At 35.1% G+C, this 18,635-nt stretch overlaps 1 protein-coding gene across 5 annotated transcripts in view; it reads right to left on the reverse strand.

Moving 5' to 3' along the window:
- The window catches only part of PIK3C2G (phosphatidylinositol-4-phosphate 3-kinase catalytic subunit type 2 gamma), a 280,978-nt gene that overhangs the window by 161,837 nt on the left and 100,506 nt on the right, over nucleotides 1-18,635 (reverse strand). For all 5 annotated transcript variants that reach the window (XR_011651038.1, XM_071221070.1, XM_071221071.1 and 2 more), the window contains exons 17-18: nucleotides 17,253-17,383; nucleotides 13,558-13,746 (exon numbers count right to left, since the gene is read on the reverse strand). Coding sequence is in view for 4 of the 5 variants with exons in the window: in XM_071221070.1 (XP_071077171.1) it covers nucleotides 13,558-13,746; nucleotides 17,253-17,383 (320 nt within the window). In the remaining variant the exon portion in view is untranslated. The remainder of the gene's footprint in view (nucleotides 1-13,557; nucleotides 13,747-17,252; nucleotides 17,384-18,635) is intronic.

The following is an 18,635-nucleotide window of genomic DNA, read 5'->3' on the forward strand; positions in this document are numbered from 1 at the left end:
TAAGTGACCCCATGGCCAATCAGGTTATGCTAGTGAGCGTCAGGATTGGTCTTTTTAGGTAAGTGTTGTCATTCCTCAGGTAGTGAATAAATTAACCGAGGATAGATTGTTCCTTCTTCTTTTTTACTCCTTGGATTTAGCGTCATGCTTCATACATGTTGGGTGATTGATAAAAATACACTGATCATTGTAATAATAAAGAAAATCACACTATGGAGCCCCTTTTATTTTTTTGCCATGCTCTGAGATAATTTGTGCAGGTAGCAGTAAGTTTAATTTCATAAACACCTTTCATATAAGTTCCAGATTCCTTTTCTCTCAGTCAAATGGTAAGAGGAAAACAAATCTAAAGGCAATGGGAAAAAAAAGGATGTATTTTTTCAGATTTTTTCAGAATCCTTCAGGAACAAGAAAACAAAAAAGCTCATAATGCATATTATAATCCAAAACAAAAATTATATATTTGTAGTATGCTTGTATATTTGGAAAGAATGTTTTTGCACCTTAATGGAAAGAGATGCCTCTTCTTTTTAAAATGTAATCTTTATTGTATTTTTTTCCATTACCATTTAATCCCCTTATACCCTCCTCCAAGGGATTCCTCTTTTTATTCACTATTGTTGCAGTTCAGAAAGAAATTGGGGAGAAATTGCTAAGAAACTAACCACATGACATCCCGAGATGTGACTAAGGCCTCACAACATCAAAGCATGTCCCAGTAGAACTTGCATCTGCCTACGTTAGCACCAGTTGGCCACATTAAAGGAGACGCTGGCAGTGCTGGTGAATTTCCTCTGCAATGGGCTCTTTCATACCTTGTTGGCAGTATATATAGCAACATGAATTTTTAAAAAAATCTTTCAAATGCGCGTATTCCTTTGCTAGCAATTTTACTCTTGGAAATTTATACTAATAATCAGAGATGTGTGTGAGGACATATGTCAGTAAGCAAGCTGGCAATGATAGAAATGTCAAAAAATAAAATGTTAAATATGTTATGACCATATGATAGAATATATGCAGTCACTAAAATACAAAATGAATTTTTAATGATATATATAAAATGTTATGAAAAATTTATACAATATAATACCATTAACATTTGTGTTTATTTATCTACATACTTTAAAATAAGGTGTGAAAGATCACAATATTAATACCAAATATCTGAATGGAAGTTTTCTGAATGACTAAGCTTAGTTTTAAAAGTTTTTCATACATTTTATATTCAAGTTTATTAGTTACTAAAAATATTTTTAAAACTAAGGCCATTCAACTGATTATGAAAATATATTAATAATGGTAAGTCCACTATCACTAGGAAAAACCTCCAAATCATATTTTAAGGTACACATCATTGTGTGAAAGAACAAGAAGCATATTTTCAGAGGAGAGTCGGGGGACTGGATGAGAGGCGTAGGGACTAACCAAAGGGCGTTTATGCGTGACCCATGGGCACCAACAATGACATGGGGACTGACTTAGGGAAGAGCAGGGTGGGGCTGCGTGGGGGTGGGGAGAGGAAGAAAAAGCGGGAACACTGTAATTGCATAAACAATAAAAAATTAAAAAGAATCATTTTCAAGTTGACTTAGAATATTCTTTTAATATAATAGTCCTAATAAGGACCTCTGCCTCTGCAGAATTTGTGCTTAAAACCGTTTCAGGCTCTTCATTTAGCCATAGGTCAACAGACAAATATGTTCCACAAATCCTGGCATTCTGTCCCTGTCCTGTTGTCTGGAATTATTTCAACACTCTTTGGGGGCTGCGGTTGTTGGCATTTTGTGCTCAGTAACTTGTTCCTCAGTGAGGTGAGGGCTACCCACATCAGTTCCCTGACTGTGGTGTGATATTTACAGACTGAAATGTCATATGTAACAGAAGCACTGCAACTTATTTTGAATCTTCCACAAGCCAGGTGTGTGTACTTTCCAATGACCCGATTTGCTTGAAAAATACATTTTATTTCTGCCAATAAACTGGGGAGCCATTCCTTAGTGATTCTCATCACCTTCTTAGCATACTTACTCTAGGTATGGTTATTATAAGTTGGGTCTGGGGAAGAAACAAAAGTATTGTTAGAAGATTCACCAGGCTGATATCAACTAGGTCTTTGTTTATTTACAATTGTAAGAAACTTCCTTATAATCAATCAGAGAATAGATTATTTACCGTGTAAAAAATAGAAATCTATCTAGTTGGTGTGTTAAAAAGATACGAGATAGTAAAATTCCATTACTTGTTGGTGAGGACATTACATAAGGTGAAAGACAGCTTTATTTATAATGAAATAAGTTTTAATAGGTTTAATAAGAGTCCAAGTGAAAGAATCACTTCTTTAAGGCTATTAATCATTTTTAAAAGTTCATTTAAGCAACTTTATGTTATCTCATTTAATTTCCTGAATTATGGTCAAAAGCAAAATATTGGACCGACTTACTATTCAGTTTTATAGGAGTTTTGTGAGCAGTGATTCTACATAGTCAGGGTTCAGGGGCCTGTGAACTGAGCTGACAATCGAGTTGTTGGGATCTGTAAAAGGACATTGTACCACAGCTAGGACAAACACAACTCTGTACAATGATTGTTAAATATAACTCTCTACAATGAATTGCACTTAGTCCATTGTCCACTTAGGATATTCAAACACAAAGAAAAAGTACTCCCTGAAGATTAGGTTTGTTAAAGTTAATAACAGAAATATGTCACATGGCTAGAAAACTCAAAAGGCAAAAACACTAAGTACAATTAAAGCAACTTCAAGATAAACATTTTTCACAGGGACTTCAGTGAAATATCAACTCTATATTTCGCCAACAATGTCGAGTAAACACAAAGTTTAGGGCCACGAGGAGGAGTGAGTTGAAGTGGTAATCTGTATGTGGGCATAAAAGGAACAATATTACATTTTTCGGTAACTCGTTGGCTCAAGTTGGGGGTGAAACCTGACTAGAACTGACTAGATGTTAAGATCTGCTTTGTAAGAGAGGTTCTCCTATTTTTGGTCTCAGGACCCTTTGTCCTCTTAAAAATTATGGAAGATCCCAACGAGGTTTTGTTTATGTGAGTTATAGCTGCTAATAATTATCAAATTAGAAATGAGACCAGGACATTTAAGAAATATTTATCAATTCATTTCAAATCACATAAATAAATCCATTACATGTTAACCTAAACAATATGTTTCTATGAAAAATAGCTGTATTTCCAACAACAAAGAAAATACTCAGTGAGAAGAGCAATGTGATTTTGTATTTTTGCAAATCTCCTCAATGTCTGGCTTAGAAGGAGACAGCTGAATTCTCCTCTCTGCACTAAATCTGCAACAGTATAGCCCCTGGAAAACTCCACTCTACACTCGAGTGAATGAGCATGACAAAGGCAAACGACACCTTCAAATTTCTATGGAATTAATTTTGATTCTGTGACACCACTGTAAGTGTATTGGGGACCACAGACCTCAGTTTGAGACCCTCAGCGTACTGCACAGTTTTGGTTTGTGCTGTGAGCCACCAAGCCAGGAATCAGCACCTGTGGCCTGTTACTAAGATAGTGGCACGTCAACCTACGTCTTTCCCAAGCAACAAACTGGCTTTGAAGTCATCTGACAAGAACTGAGATTTGGGAATCATCACACCTCTTCTCTTCCTTTAAATATTTACAATTCCTCTCATCTCACAGGGCTGTAAGAAAATCACAAAAGACGCAGACAAGCTGCAATAGGGACAGTGGAGTCGTGAAGTGAAATTTCAACAGAAAAACACATCTTTCAACGTCTTCCATTTGACTTGTTATTTTGTAATTTTGAATCCTCTCTTATTTTCTTCTGTTTCCTTTTTTTTCTGGTTTGAAAAATGATATAGGGTCAATATTTTACTCAAAGGACTTTTGAAGTGATGGGTGAAAGCCAAATGCGATATAACAAGTGTTGACCTTTTAAAAAAACAACTTTGAGTAAACTGAAAAGCAAAGCAATCTGAGATTAAGTATAGTGGAACAGAAATGTCAGACTTCAGAATACATAGTAAGAATTCACACAGAATGCCACGAAGCTCTTCACAGTTAAAAGCCCCAACGTCAGGTTAGAATTATAAAACTATCAGAAGTACAGAACCGTTTCTCACACAAGCTTTGTGTCTGATGATACACTCTACCTAACCTTGGAAGAAAAATATCAATATGACTATCTTTTCTATTTTTCTAGTACTAAAAATGATCCGATGTGACACAAGAAAAAAAATTTTTTCCCAGAAAATGTAGTGAATAAGGATTCTTTAGGATGATTATAAACCTCTACCTCCAGAATAATTCATGCTTCTTCAAGGATTGTCACATGATTACCGAATATTAGAACTCAAGGAAGTTTCAAGTCCGAGTTCAATCTCTTGATTACACAGAGAAGATACTGAAACACGAAGAGTAGAAGCTGTTTGTCCAAGGGCAGCCGTTGGTGGCACTGAAACTAACACCCGGATATCCAGTAGGCCAACAGGCTTTCCATGGTACTTTAACCAGGGCCTTTTTGTCTTTGGACTCGATATTTTCATCTGAAATCCATAAGTCTAACTGGGGTATTATTTGTTTTACTGCACTCTAAATGGTTCTATAGGGACACATAACAGTGATAAGTATAATTTGTGAGCTTGGACTGGGGCATTGACCCAGTCATGAACCAAAAGGAGTACGAATGAATCCTAGACCCAAGAAGACACAGAAATTGCACAGTGATATTTGCTGATAGTCTATGACCTTGCATATAGAAATGGAGAATTGGCTATATAGTCATGATATTAATTAGCTATAGTATTGATTTTGCTCATCTTATATGATTATACTTAAATTTTACTTATAGACAAGCTTAAGAAGGCAATACAAAATACCACTATACAACAAGTGGTATATTGAAAGCCCTATGCAGAGATTTTGTTTTTGGATACATTAAACATTGAATGCAAAAGCAGCATAATATACTGAAAAAGAATAAGAGATTTAGAGTCTAAATGTGAAGGCTCCTATATTACGCTCTCTCTTTCCAAGAAAATTTGTCTACATCCTTGACTTAATTCTCATCCTTCTGTGGAGGATTTCCAACTTGAGGTTTCTAGCTTATATTTCTCCCTTGAACATCCATATGCCTGTAAATTTGGCCATGTCAAGTACACCTCAAAGCCAACATACCTCGACCTGAACTACAGTGTTCTTCTCCTGTAGTCTGTCGGTCATCTGCTGTGCTTCAACTGGGTGAATGTTTCTCTTTTGTACTTACTTACATAAGAAAGAGACCTAGAAGTAATCTTTGACACCCATCTTTTTCACTGCCCCTCCCAATTCAAACCTGACATGTTTTTACTCGTAACTGCTCTGATTCCATTTATTTAATTATGTTACCACTGCCACCTTCTCAGGCTGACTGCCATTCTCTGAAACCTGGATGCTTCCATAGCTTCCTAGTGGGTCTTCTCGCTTACTTTTGCTTCCCTCACCAAATCCATGCTTCACTCAGAAATCAGAGTGATTTTTAAAATAGGTAAATATGTTCTCCCATTTAGAATTATCTTTGCTTTCTCATTGCTACTGAAATAAAGACCAAATTGCTTAATACAGTCCTGTTTAGAAGTCTTTAACATGGTTTTCTGGTTCCATCTTAACATGTCAGTCATCTTACCTCCCACACTCTTCTCCTGGGCTTCAGGCACTCAGGCTCTCTTCCAGTTTCTTAAGTGCATAGATTTTCTCTTCCCAGAAAACTCTTCTCTTATTCTTCCTTTTCACCAATTCATTTCCTCTCATTTTGGATCTGAGGTCAGACAAAACTTCCACAGAGAAGACTTTTCCCACTTTGAAGACAAGTTTTGGTTCCTTTGTCATATACATTAGTAGAGAACCATATACCCTTCTTTCATAGCTGTTTTCTACATGTGTTTTTCACACCTGTTGTTTTACACTTATCGTTTGGTAATGGCCTATTTCTCCCTACCTCCAGCAGACTGCAAGTCCATAAAGGCAGGATTATGCCTCTTTGGCTTAATATGCTAGCTTCCGAGCCTAACGAAGTATCAAACATGAGTAGGCTATCAAGAAATATCTGTCCAGTGGATGAATGGGCAAACTGGCTTCAATTTCTTCATCTGTAAAATAAGGATCGGTGAAACGGGGGAAATTCCGGCTATTGGTAATAATATTAAAGGGGTTGCTTGTAGGTTAAATCATATATTGTGAAAGTACTTTGTAAGCTATACATCATTACTGAATTGTGATTTATTGTTAAAATGCTAACTCTTATCATATAAATTTTGATAAGTGGAGTTAAATTATTGAAGCTTAATAGAAATTCCCATAAGTTTATTGTATTTACAATTTGGCATTGAAACAAATCTAAAAAGTTTAAACTCTCTTAAATATGTAGCTATGATGAAGATGATGATATAATAAAGATGATTAGTAACATTTATTGAATGCTCTCACAAGTATTTATCCTGTAAGGTATATAATGCTAATATTTCATTTTATAAGGAAACTTGCCCAATGTCATTCAAGTAATAAGTGTCAGACCAGATATGTTTTATTTCAAAGCTTATGTTGTCAACTGTAAAATTTGGAAGCAATTCCATAAACTCTCCAAATGCACACAAAGAAAAGATGCGTATCTTTAGTATATTCAGTTCCATGTTCCTCATTCTTAGTATATCACCTTGACACTTCCTTCATGGAGAATATGGAAACTGCCACAGTTTTCTCTTCCATAGCCATACTTACCTATAATTGTATTCATATCTTTTCTTCCCTCCCACCTGAGAGGAAGAAGTTTCTTTCTTTTCTTGGATAAAACCCCCATTTGCACTTTTGTTCCAGGCTATTGGTTGTATTGGCATAATCTCATTTTGCCATTTCACCTATTTCTCTGTTTTTTAAATCTTCATACACGTTTCTTCTCAGTTTGTAAACATGCTTTAAGCTATTTTATTTAAACAATCATACAACCCCAAACTTCAAAATCTTTTTCTGACCTCCTCCAACTTCAGCAATCTTGCCTTTACCAAATGTACAGTTCTCTTTTAATATGATAATAAATTACTCATTATTCTCTGAACCTCCTTAATTGCGTTCATGTTAATCTTTTCTAAAATTGGGATAACGGTATTTCTCTCATAGGGTTATTGTGGATGTTAAAATGAGGCAGTATTTTTTTTTAATTTTTTAATTTTTTAAATTCTTTGCTGGAATATCATTTTCTCTCTTCTCTACTCAGAAAATTCCTATGACTATTTCAAGTCAGAATTAAATTCCTTTGTAAAGCTTTCCTTACTGTCTCTGAAAGAATTTGCTTTTCCTTTGGGTACAAATAACATTTACTAACTGTACATAATATATAGTATAGTGATCTCTAGCTTAAGTCTTCCCTTTAAATTTTATATTTTTTAGAGATAATGACTATGACTTATCCTTCTATATCTTTGACTCATCGCATACCAATTTCCATGTACATATATTTTTGCTCAATAAATTAATGGAAGAGATACATGACCATCGATCACATAATTATTTAGTCAATTACGGAAGTTATAACTGTTTTCCTTTTCCCTATCCTATTCTGCCTATTTACAATGCTAGTAAAAAATGGCTTTGTATAAATTAACCTTCCCAATAAAGTACACAGTGGTTTGGGCAAACATGGTTTTTGTGAAACACTTTCCCAAGGAACTGATGTTGGAAGCTAGGCACTGCCTGTTAAGTATTGCTCTTCTTCCTGCAAAACAATACTTTTACATCATGTGGGATGGCAAGTTCTGGTACCTTGTCAAATTTTTATTTAAGCTTTTGATGTAATCCTCTGATGCCAATTCAGAGTTGCTATTTTTAAATGAATACTTTCCTTGAACTGCTTTTTAATTCCTTGGGTAATTTCTGCTTGTTATTAGCACTTGAGTAGTTGTGCCTGTGCATCAGGGTTCAAGAAAATAGCAACCATCTGCCAAGAAGCCCAGACCTTAGCCCTTGGTCCCTGACATGCTGGCAGGGCCTCCATCTCCAGTGGAAGTATCCGCACTGGGTGAACATATTGCTGGCAGTCAGGAGTGGAAATATTAACACCCTCCAGCCCACGCTAGGTAAATTAAGGCTCAACATGTCTCTTGCTAAAAATAAACTAAAAGGAGGTGGTGCATCTTCAGAGGGGATTAAGTTAACAGCAATATTAAAAATTTTCCAAGCTAAAAATGGAGTACATAAGTTTGCAAGAGGTTAAACCGTTGGAAAAAATAGAGGATTCAAAGGAGAAAAATTACAGATCTCTGAAGAACTCACTCTGACAACGTATTTAACAAGCACATACTCTTTGTTCTCAGAAAAGGTAGCTTTTGATTTTAGAGAAGGAGAAAGGTTCATTTCTGGAAACACTTGTCCTTGAGACTTTTCATAGTTCAGTGAAACTGAGAGTGGGAGTCCCAGGATGAAAACAATGGAAATACTTTGGCCTTTTCAATGACCTTCTTTGGTGCATAATAAGAAACTGTCCGATGTGCAAATAAATTAAGTTTCTACTAAGTTCACTGAATGACACTTAATAAATCCACTCTACTTTTTAACCAGTCCCTATAATCTCTAAAAGTCTGACTATTCGGGAAAAAATGAATTACACTGTGAAGTAGAAACATCCAAGTATGATGAGATAGTTAACTACTGTGTTTTACTACAATAAACCTATTTTAGGATAGTTTTATTTACACATTTAATATGTTAATAGCTCCCATATGTACCTAAGTGAATTTCTGGATTTAATTCTAGCTCCTCAACTCACTAGTGTCACATTGGGCAACCTAACCCCTGTCAGCCTCAGTTTCCTCATAGGTAAAATTGGGATAACAGTATTTCTCTCATAGGGTTATTGTGGATGTTAAAATGAGGCAGTATTAAGGGGCACTAAGTAAAAATTCTATTTTTATACTTAAAATGCTGAGTCAAACAGATTTTCAAAATCTGTTTGGGTAGAGAAGGTTCATGATAAGTACAATTATACTTCATTATCAGGAATCGGAGAATTTTGAAGTTTATCCAGACAATCTTCTTATCTTATAAACAAGAAAACTGAGCAGTATTACAGGTTTCATTCTCATACTTTTTAATGAAATGTTCCTTGAGCTTTACAGTAAAATATTAGTCAGCACATTTAAGTGTCTTTAAAATAGACCAAGGCACATCTCAATAAAACAAAACAGTTGTCTTGTAAGAGTATTGTGCTTTAGAGATATAAAGATTCATTGTTTTCATCTTTATAATTACTCTTTAAAAATTGTTAATACTTTGTTGAGATGCGATTTAAATGCCATAAATTCACTCAAAGTGTACAATTCGAAGGTTTTTAGCATGTTCCCAGAGTTGTGACCACTAATCTTTCTGTTTCTCTAGATTTGTATATTCAGGACATTTCTCACAGATGAAATCATACAATATGTGGCCTTTTGTAACTTGCTTCTTTCACTTAGCATGATGTTTTCAAAGTTCATTGGTTTTGTCACATATATTAATATTCATTCCTTCAATTATCAAAAGATATTCTATTGTGTGAAGTACCGCATTTATTTATCCAGTCACGAACTTATGCCCATCTGGGCTGTTTCTACTCCCTGGATAATGCTGCTTTGCACATTCACATGTGAGTATTTGAGTGGAAAGCTTTCCGTTTAGCGTGGGCACACACCTCAGTGTGGAACTGTTGGGTCACTGTGCTAATGCAACGTTTAATAGTTAAAGAACTGAAAATTGTTTTCGTTTTACATTTTACACCAGCAATGTATGAGATTTCCAGTTTCTCCACATTCTAACTAATGCGTATTACTTGTCTTTTTGATTACAGACATTTTATGAGTGTGAAGTGGTATCTTTTTGTGGTTTTCACTTACAATTCCTTAGTGGTTAATGATGTCAAATATCTTTTTATGTATTTATTGGACATTGTACAATACATTTTCTTAGGGGAAATATCCATTCAGATCCTTTGATCATTTAAAAATTGAGTTATCCATGAACATTGGGGTGCATAGGTTCTTTTGGATTGGTGTTTCAGGATTCTTAGGATATAATCCCAGCAGTGGAACTGCCGGGTCAAAAGGTAGTTCAATTCTCAGTTTTCTGAGGAAATTCCATACTGTTTTGCACAGTGGCCGCACCAGTCTGCAATCCCACCAACAGTGCACTAGGGTTCCCTTTTCTCTTACAACCTCGCCAGCACTTGTTTGTTGATTTATTTATGATGGCCATTCTGACCCATGTGGAGTGATATCTCGTTGTGGTTTTAATTTGCATCTCTCTGATGGCTAGTGATGTTGAGCATCTTTTCATATGTCTCTGGGCCCTCTGTACGTCCTCCTTGGAGAAATGTCTGCTCAGGTATTTTGCCCATTTTTTAATTGGAGTGGAGTCATGTGAGTTCTTTATGTATTTTGGAGATCAAACCAGATGTGTGGTTGGCAAATATGTTTTCCCATATAGTTGGTTCCCTTTTCATTTTGATGCTGTTTTCTTTAGCCATGCAGAAGCTTTTTAATTTGATGAGGTCCCATTTGTTTATTCTTTTCTTTATGTCCCTTGCTCTACGGGACATATCAGTGAAAATATTGCTGCGTGGAATGTCTGAGACTTTCCTGCCCAGGTTTTCCTTTAGGACTTTCATGGTGTCACAACTTATATTTAAGTCTTTTATCCACCTTGAATTTATTTTCGTGTATGGTGTAAGTTGGTGATCGAGTTTCATTTTTTTGCATGTAGCTGTCCAGATCTGCCAATGCCATTTGTTGAAGAGGCTATTTTTTACTCCATTTCATGCTTCTGCCCCCTTTGTCAAATATTAGTTGAGCACAGAGACTTGGGTTTCTTTCTGGGCTCTCTGTTCTATTCCATTGATCTATGTGTCTGGTCTTATGCCAGTACCAGGCTGTTTACAAGTGGCTTTGTAATACAGTTCGATGTCAGGTATTGTGATTCCTTCTACTTTGTTCTTCTTTCCCAAAATTGCTGTGGCTATTCGGGGTCATTTATGGTTCCATATAAATTTTTGAAACCTATGCATCCCGGTGTTCTTAGCAGCACAATTTACAATAGCCAAGTGCTGGAAGCAACCTAAGTGCCCATCAGTAAATGAATGGATCAAAAAGCTATCATATATTTACAGAATGGAATACTACACAGCAGAAAGAAAGAAGGAGCTCCTACCCTTTGTGACAGCATGGATGGAACTGGAGAGCATTATGCTAAGTGAAATAAGCCAGGTGGTGAGGGACAAATACCATATGATCTCACCTTTAAATAGAACCTAATCAACAAAACAAACAAGCAAGCAAAATATAACCAGAGACATTGAAATTAAGAACAATCTGACAGTAACCAGAGGGGATAATAGAGGGAAGGGGGGAAGGGTTTTCAGGAACAACTATAAAGGACACATGAACAAAACCAAGGAGGGGGGTGGAAGCAAGGGAGGGAGATATGGATGGCTGGGGTAGAGGGAGTAGTGGGGGGTAAATGCAGATAACTGTAATTGAATGACAATAAAATAATATATATATACACACATATATAAAAAGAAATTAAAGTGGAAAAAAATTGAGTTATTTTTTCATTGTTGAGTTGTAAGATTATATATCTATAATTCTGGATACAAGTCCATAATCAAGTATATGATTTGCCTAACCTTTCTCTTATTCTGTAAATTGTTACCTTCACCTTTTGAGCCAACTTCCTATCATCAGTTCAGGAATTATAAAATAATAATTGTGCTAATATTTTAAGTCTTACTCGAGCAAAAATTAGAATTTAGTAAAAAATATTTTGTAGATTTTGGTTCTTCTTATATACCTAAATCAGGAAAAGAGGTTAGGAGTATGGTAGAAATGAGAACCTACCTTTTCCAGAAGGGTTCTGAAATACAAGCATGATCTGTGAATGATTCTGATGAACCCAATAAATTCTTAATTGATTTTCTTACCATTTACTTCTCTTACTAATTCATTAATTGTACAAGGTAATGTGGGTCAGAAAGGTAATAGATGATTTCCTCAAATAACATAATTTAAATGTTAAAGTAAGGAGCGAATGATCATAATGTATTTTAGAAAGTGATTGATTAAAATATTGAGTAATTATTACAGTTATTATTGAGCTTTCGAGAAATAGAAACACCAAGATGATCTATTGTGCCTTCAGTAGCTCTTAGTTTAATGTGGGCAAATTACATGTTTCACCTGTTGCTTGTAAACACATTGCAATAAAATATAATTTATAAAGTAATATAGCGCTGTATTAGGCAGGCGTGGTCAATTCTAGGATCCACACAGAAGGCTCATAAGAAAGGAAAAAGCTCTAAGTTCAACTAACAAAAAAGTCTTTCCTCCCTCCCCCATCCCTTCTCCCCTTCCTTCGTTTCTTCTTTCTTTCACTCCTTCCTTCCTTCTTTTCCAGCTATCAACTACCTACCTACTTATGTATCTGTCAATAACTTATCTATCATCTATATAACTACCTGTCATCTATCTGTCATTTAGCAAGGAAGGGCAGGCATCGGGGCACACATTTATTAATGGAAGAAACCATGAAACTGAGTAAAATCTTCAAGGGGAAAGGTACTAAAAATGGAGGATTCTAAGAAAATTTGTAAATTTTGAGCTTGGAGGATTGAGAGGAAGCTAGTAACTCATAAATAATAGGAAAAGAAACCCCTTTCCCACCCCAAAAGCTTTATAAATGACACTAAGTGTTAAACAAATCTAAATAAATCAGTTTGAGAGTCCTTTGTGTCTCTCTCCCCCACCTTTCTCCTTCCTGCAGAGGATCCAGAAGAGATCTGGGCTCTGCAGACCTCTGACTTGAGAGATTGCAGACCTCTTTATGGCATCAGTGAGCTGATGCTATCAGGACATATTTAAAATATATTTTCATGTCTTTGAACATAAAATAGAAGCCCAGGAAGACCTGCTCCCTGAAACCAGAGCCAGGTTCCCACAGCTTTTCCTTCACAAGAAGAAGACATCATTACCCCATCCTCACTCCTGCACCCAGTGATTTTCTCCTCACTTTCTTGAGGAAATATCTGGAGAGTATATAATGGATAGTTTTATTTTTATTCTTATAATTATAATCGGCATATTCATTGCACAGCTACTATAAGCATGGTATTTTGCCACACTTTGCATATTTAAATAGTAAAAACCCTATGTTCCAATTTTTAAGAACTTTTTTCTTTTGAGGAGGGAAGGAGTAGAGAACTTTATTTTTCCTTATTTCATTTTTTTTGGTGTTTCTGTAAAAACAATAGGGCTGTTTTCATTTAAGAAGCTGTAGTTATTAATTACACTTAAAGCTTAGTACAGAAGACACAATTATAGCTTAAATTTGTTTAAAATTTATATTCATATTTACATTTACCAAAATTTAATATCTATAGCTATTTAAATTGGGGACAAATAGAGTATCTATTGAATTCATCATATAATCCTATATATTATGTTTTCTTCAAACAAATTTTTCTTATCCGTAATATCTTGCTTGTTACACAATTCTTACCTGGAAGTCAAAAGTCCAAGTGCCTCTAAAGGGTGAGAAAATTTCCATCGTCTCAAAATGGTGTGCATTTCTGAAACAGTTGTTTCATCCCATCCAGGGGCACTGCCCAAGACCAAAGGGAGGGAGCAGTTTTCATTATTGCAGTAGAAGCGATAAAACCATAAGTATCTTCTCTTTTCTTCAGAGAGTCTGCAAAACCAGATTGGAAACTATAATTTACTGGAGGTTTCTATACTAACAAATGTTGCTATACACACACAGTATAAAATCTTACTCTAGTTTTTAAAATTTCATTTTAGTTTATTTTGGAAAACAAATCCTTTATCTTCTTGGGACAGTTTGATAGGTTATTTCATCAGCTCATTTCCCACTAACTTTTTTCTTTTATAGAAAAAAAATTCAAAACTAAAAATAAAAATTTACTTCAGATAATTCACATTTTTTACTTCTTATTTATCCTTGTCAGTTTTTAAAAAATGTTATTTTAGTGGCCAAAATCTCTGTCTCCTTTATGGAAGACAAAATTTATCTGAACCCAGCAAGATATACTACTTACAAGAGAGGTAAGCAAACATTTAGTTTTTAAAAAAAATTAACTTAGACTCAAGTGGGCCTGTTAAGAAATGGTATATTTTAAAGATGAATTCCTTCACCTCAAAGCAATTTTCATCAGAGTTCAGAAAACTCTTTGGTCTACATTTTGGAAACAAAGATCTCAATTCATCCCTGGACTCTGGTTTTAAATTCTCAGAGTTCACTGGGAGTTTGGAGTTAAATGCCAATGAATAGAACTTCTGAAAGTGTCCAAATATTTCCCCCTTAAGAGTGGTCCCAAACAGAAGATCTAAATCTAGCACTAGGGCTATTGACCCACTGGTAGTTGATTATGTTTTGCTCATTCTCCTGCAGAAGAATTCAGAACCAGAGTTCAGCTGAAGAACAGCACTTCTCCTGTGACAATGACAATGACAGCCCTTGAGCACTGTCTCCTGCAAACGGACACTATGGTGCTCAGCTCAAATTAGCTAAAACTCCTAAGGATGGCACTAAGAAATATTAAGTATATTAAAAGTCAATATTTCTCTACCGTTTCTTTGTTTCTTTTCTTTTCTTTTTTTTTTGCCTTATATAAAAGAGGAATATTTTTCTCATCATTCTGGAAGTCTGAGAATAGGGCGCCAGCATGATCGTGCTCTGGTGAAGGCCCTCTTCTAGGCTGCAGACAGCTTGTTTTCTCATTGTATTCTTTTTTTTTTTTTTTACTTTTTATTGTATTTTTTTCATTACCATTTAGTCTCCTAATGCCCTCCCCACCCCCACAATCGCTACACTGTTGTCCATGTCCATAAGTTCTTTTTCCTTTTTGCTCAGTCCCTCCACCTCCTAATCTCCCCCCACCACCCCGCCACCACCTAGCTGTCATCCTGCTCTCTATGAATCTATCTCTATTTTACTAGTTAGTTTGGTTTGTTCGTTGGATTCCACAGATGAGTGAAATCATATGGTCATTATCTTTGTCTGACTGGTTTATTTTTCTTAGCATAATGTTTTCTCCAGGTCGCTCCATGCTGTTGCAAAGGGTAAAATTTTATTCTTTTTGATGGCTCAGTAGTATTCCATTGTGTAGGTGTTTCACAGTTGTTTTATCCAATCATCCAAGATACCTCAAAAAATTAAAAATGAATCTGCCCTTTGACCCAGCGATCCCACTTCTCTAAATATATCAGAAGAAACCCAAAACACTAATTTGAAAGAACATAAGCACCCCTATGTTTTTTGCAGCATTATATGGAAGCAGCCGAAGGGTCCATCAGTAGATGAGTGGGTAAAACATCTACAGCCTCTTTTAAAGCCATCTGCATCTGCAGAATGAAGGAGTTGTATTATAGGTCTTTTTTAAGGTATGTCTGGTTTCCTTTCCTGTTTTGTCACTATCTTCTCTACCAGAAAGCTTTCAGAAGAAAAAAATCTGTAAAAAATTTTACTGAATTACTAAAGCTATTTTCTTCTAATTAAATTTACTTTTTACTCAGTCCCAAATAATGTTTTTTTCTATTAATTTCTTTTATTGAAGCATAATTCACATAGAAAGAAATGCACAAATTCAGTTCAATATATTTTGATGGGTGCTTATACTGGGTAAATCCAAAATCCTATGAAGATATAAAACAGTATTTTCATGCCACCAGAGGCAAACGCTGGTATGATTTCCTTGCACTCTATATTAATATTCCTTGTTTTAGAACCTCACACGGATGGAATCATAGAGTAAATACTCTTTTTTACAGCTTTTTCACTTAGTATAATGTTTTAGAAAATATCTTATGTTGAATATATTAGTGTATCTTTGAGAAAATTACACGTAAGTGGAGACTCACAGGATGAGATGATTCAGTCATATGAAGAACTGAGGAAGGAATATTTCAAGTAGAGGGAAAATCCAATAAAAAGCTCTTGATATGGAAAAGGAACTAGCACATTTGAAACATATGAAGCAGGCTAATGTCATTGTCTTGAAGTGAATGAGGAAAAATGCTATATAAATTGGAATTAGAAAGCAGGGGAAGTAACAAGATTATCCAAGATGGAACTCTTGATCACACTCAATAACTCAGTTTTGAACAGCCCAAACTTACTCATTCTCCAGAAAGTGACTCTAACGTCTGCCTCATTGATCAGTTCAAAAACTTGGATTGTCCAAGGACTTATATGGATTCCTTTGTTTCTCAATTGGCTTACCCCTTAGTTACTATTAATCATCAAGTCATGTCTCCTCAACCTCCAAATATGCCTCGCAAGTTGAGCTATTTCTTCTGATATTCACCGCCCTCACCTCAGTTATAGCCCCCATGACCTCTTACCTAAAATAGCACATTAACCTTCTTGCTGTCCTGCTTGCTGCCACTCTCACTTCCTTGCCAACCTGTTCTTCAACTTTTGGTCCAAGGGATTACTTAAAAAGATTACTAAGATTACATCACTCCCCTGTTCAAATCCTTTAAATTATTTCTCATTTTTGGAATAAAACGCCTTATCATGTTACATATCCATCACAGTATATATGTAAAGAACTACTTCCTTAGTATTATGTTTTTGGTATGTTATTAGTGAGCACAGCCAGTTGTAGCTTAGATATTTCTACGTTATAAGTACAAAATTCATAATTCTCTTATAGTTCTTCCTGGGGCTTTGGTTTTATTCAAAGAATTACTGTTTGACAAAATTAAAGCACGCTTAATCAATAATTTAGTGCAATTAAAACATTATTTATTCATGTAATTTTAAAATCTGCTAAGACAATTACATTTTAATTTTTCCTGTTTACTAAAACAACTTTATACACACTTGAATGGTGGTTAAGCAATGGTTTATCCATGTTAAATGCTGATATATACTTAATCACTCTCTGCCTTTTTGTTTGAACTGAATGATTTCCCATATTTTTATTCTTCCTTTGACTACAGTTAAAGTTGCTTAATACCGCAGGAAAAATCGAAGACATGCAAAACTACTCATTTAGCTCCTACACGTTAATTGATTACCCGCAGGTGTCAATTTAGTAACTGAAAGAAATTATGTGGGAGAGAAGGTTCACTCTTTTTTTTTTTCACTCTGTAAAGTTTTGAATACTTCCAGTGTGACGGATGGTGTCGCAACGAGCAGGCACCACTGACGGACGAGAGCTGGTCACTTACAGTAAGGGAGTCTGTTTCTGTGAAAGTCGGGCAATATGTGTTAAACACTCCCTCGGTGGTTCTTCCAGATTACTTCTGTTATCTTCAAAAGCGGGTGTCACGTGCTCCCACTCAGCAGCTGGAAAGTCAATCTGAAATAAGGACATGGTTTGCCGTGTATTGAAAACTAAGATACGCTATTAATTTAACAATCTCCACCTTAGATTTGTAGAAATGAAAGTTCCTGTATTTTCTGTTATTTATTACTTAAAAATAGGTTTTAAAAGAATCATTAGGGTTTGGACTTGATATTTAAGTATACATGATATTTAGCAAATCCTCAATTCTTTATATAATTGGCCTAAATTAGCAATCTATAATGTTGTCCGAGGAAAAATGAGAAAAAAATAACAATAATATAAATTTTTCATAAAATTAAATGTATGGTTTTGTTTAATTTTGAAATTACAACCTTTCTACATTTAAGAATTAAAATGCATTTGTATTATTAAATGATTAAAACTATAGGTGGCAATGACACATTTGCATGTAATCATTTGTTCATTACAGTCTGCGAGCCATTTTGCAGACGTGAGAGTGGAATCTTCTGTGGCAGAGACCAGTTTTGCCAGGATATGAGCAGTGGAAAATCTTTGCCTTGGCTCTGTAGTTCAGACTCATAGACAGGGCCCCAAGGCAGGTCTACCTCTTTCCTGGCTCAGTGTGCTTTCCTTTAGCCCTGTTTCAGTGACAATTTAGTTTTAGCAAATAACGAAACAGTTAACTAAAAATACACTTCTCCAAACAGTATAAATGAGCTAAACATTCTGGCGCTCCATATATTTGCTTAAGGTTACCATACTAAAAAATCTACATAATTTATTTTTCTGTGCTAAATTATGTTAAGTTGCAATCTCAGAGAAAACTGAGGAATGTTATGAGGTAGACTTATGTGAGGTATAGTTGGAAAACAGTTTAATCTATTTAAGTTCTTATCTGTATGAAAATTTTTACCAGTTTCATTTTGTAACCTCTAAAATTTGTTTCAATATTTGTTTTTGGTATACTTTTTTTTATCAGTAATAAGCTGTTGCCTTCCCCAATACCACTAGTATTGGAAGATAGCATGTAATAAGATGTTAGGTAAAGTAAAATGTTTTGGGAAATTGAGGAGTTAAGAACTGTGATTTAATGAAAATATGCACCTAGATAAAAAGAAGAATTTAACATTGGTGGACCCACGCACTAAATGTATATAATTTATATTTATATTTGTATTTATATTTATATATTTATACATATGTGGGTTGGGTTATTGTAGTGGTCAGAAGTATGGACACGTGTTATTAATCTAACAAATATATACCAGCTACTATGCTAGATGCTGGGAATAAAATACCGTCA

Source organism: Desmodus rotundus, chromosome 3 (assembly GCF_022682495.2).
Source record: "Desmodus rotundus isolate HL8 chromosome 3, HLdesRot8A.1, whole genome shotgun sequence".
Taxonomy (NCBI): domain Eukaryota; kingdom Metazoa; phylum Chordata; class Mammalia; order Chiroptera; family Phyllostomidae; genus Desmodus; species Desmodus rotundus.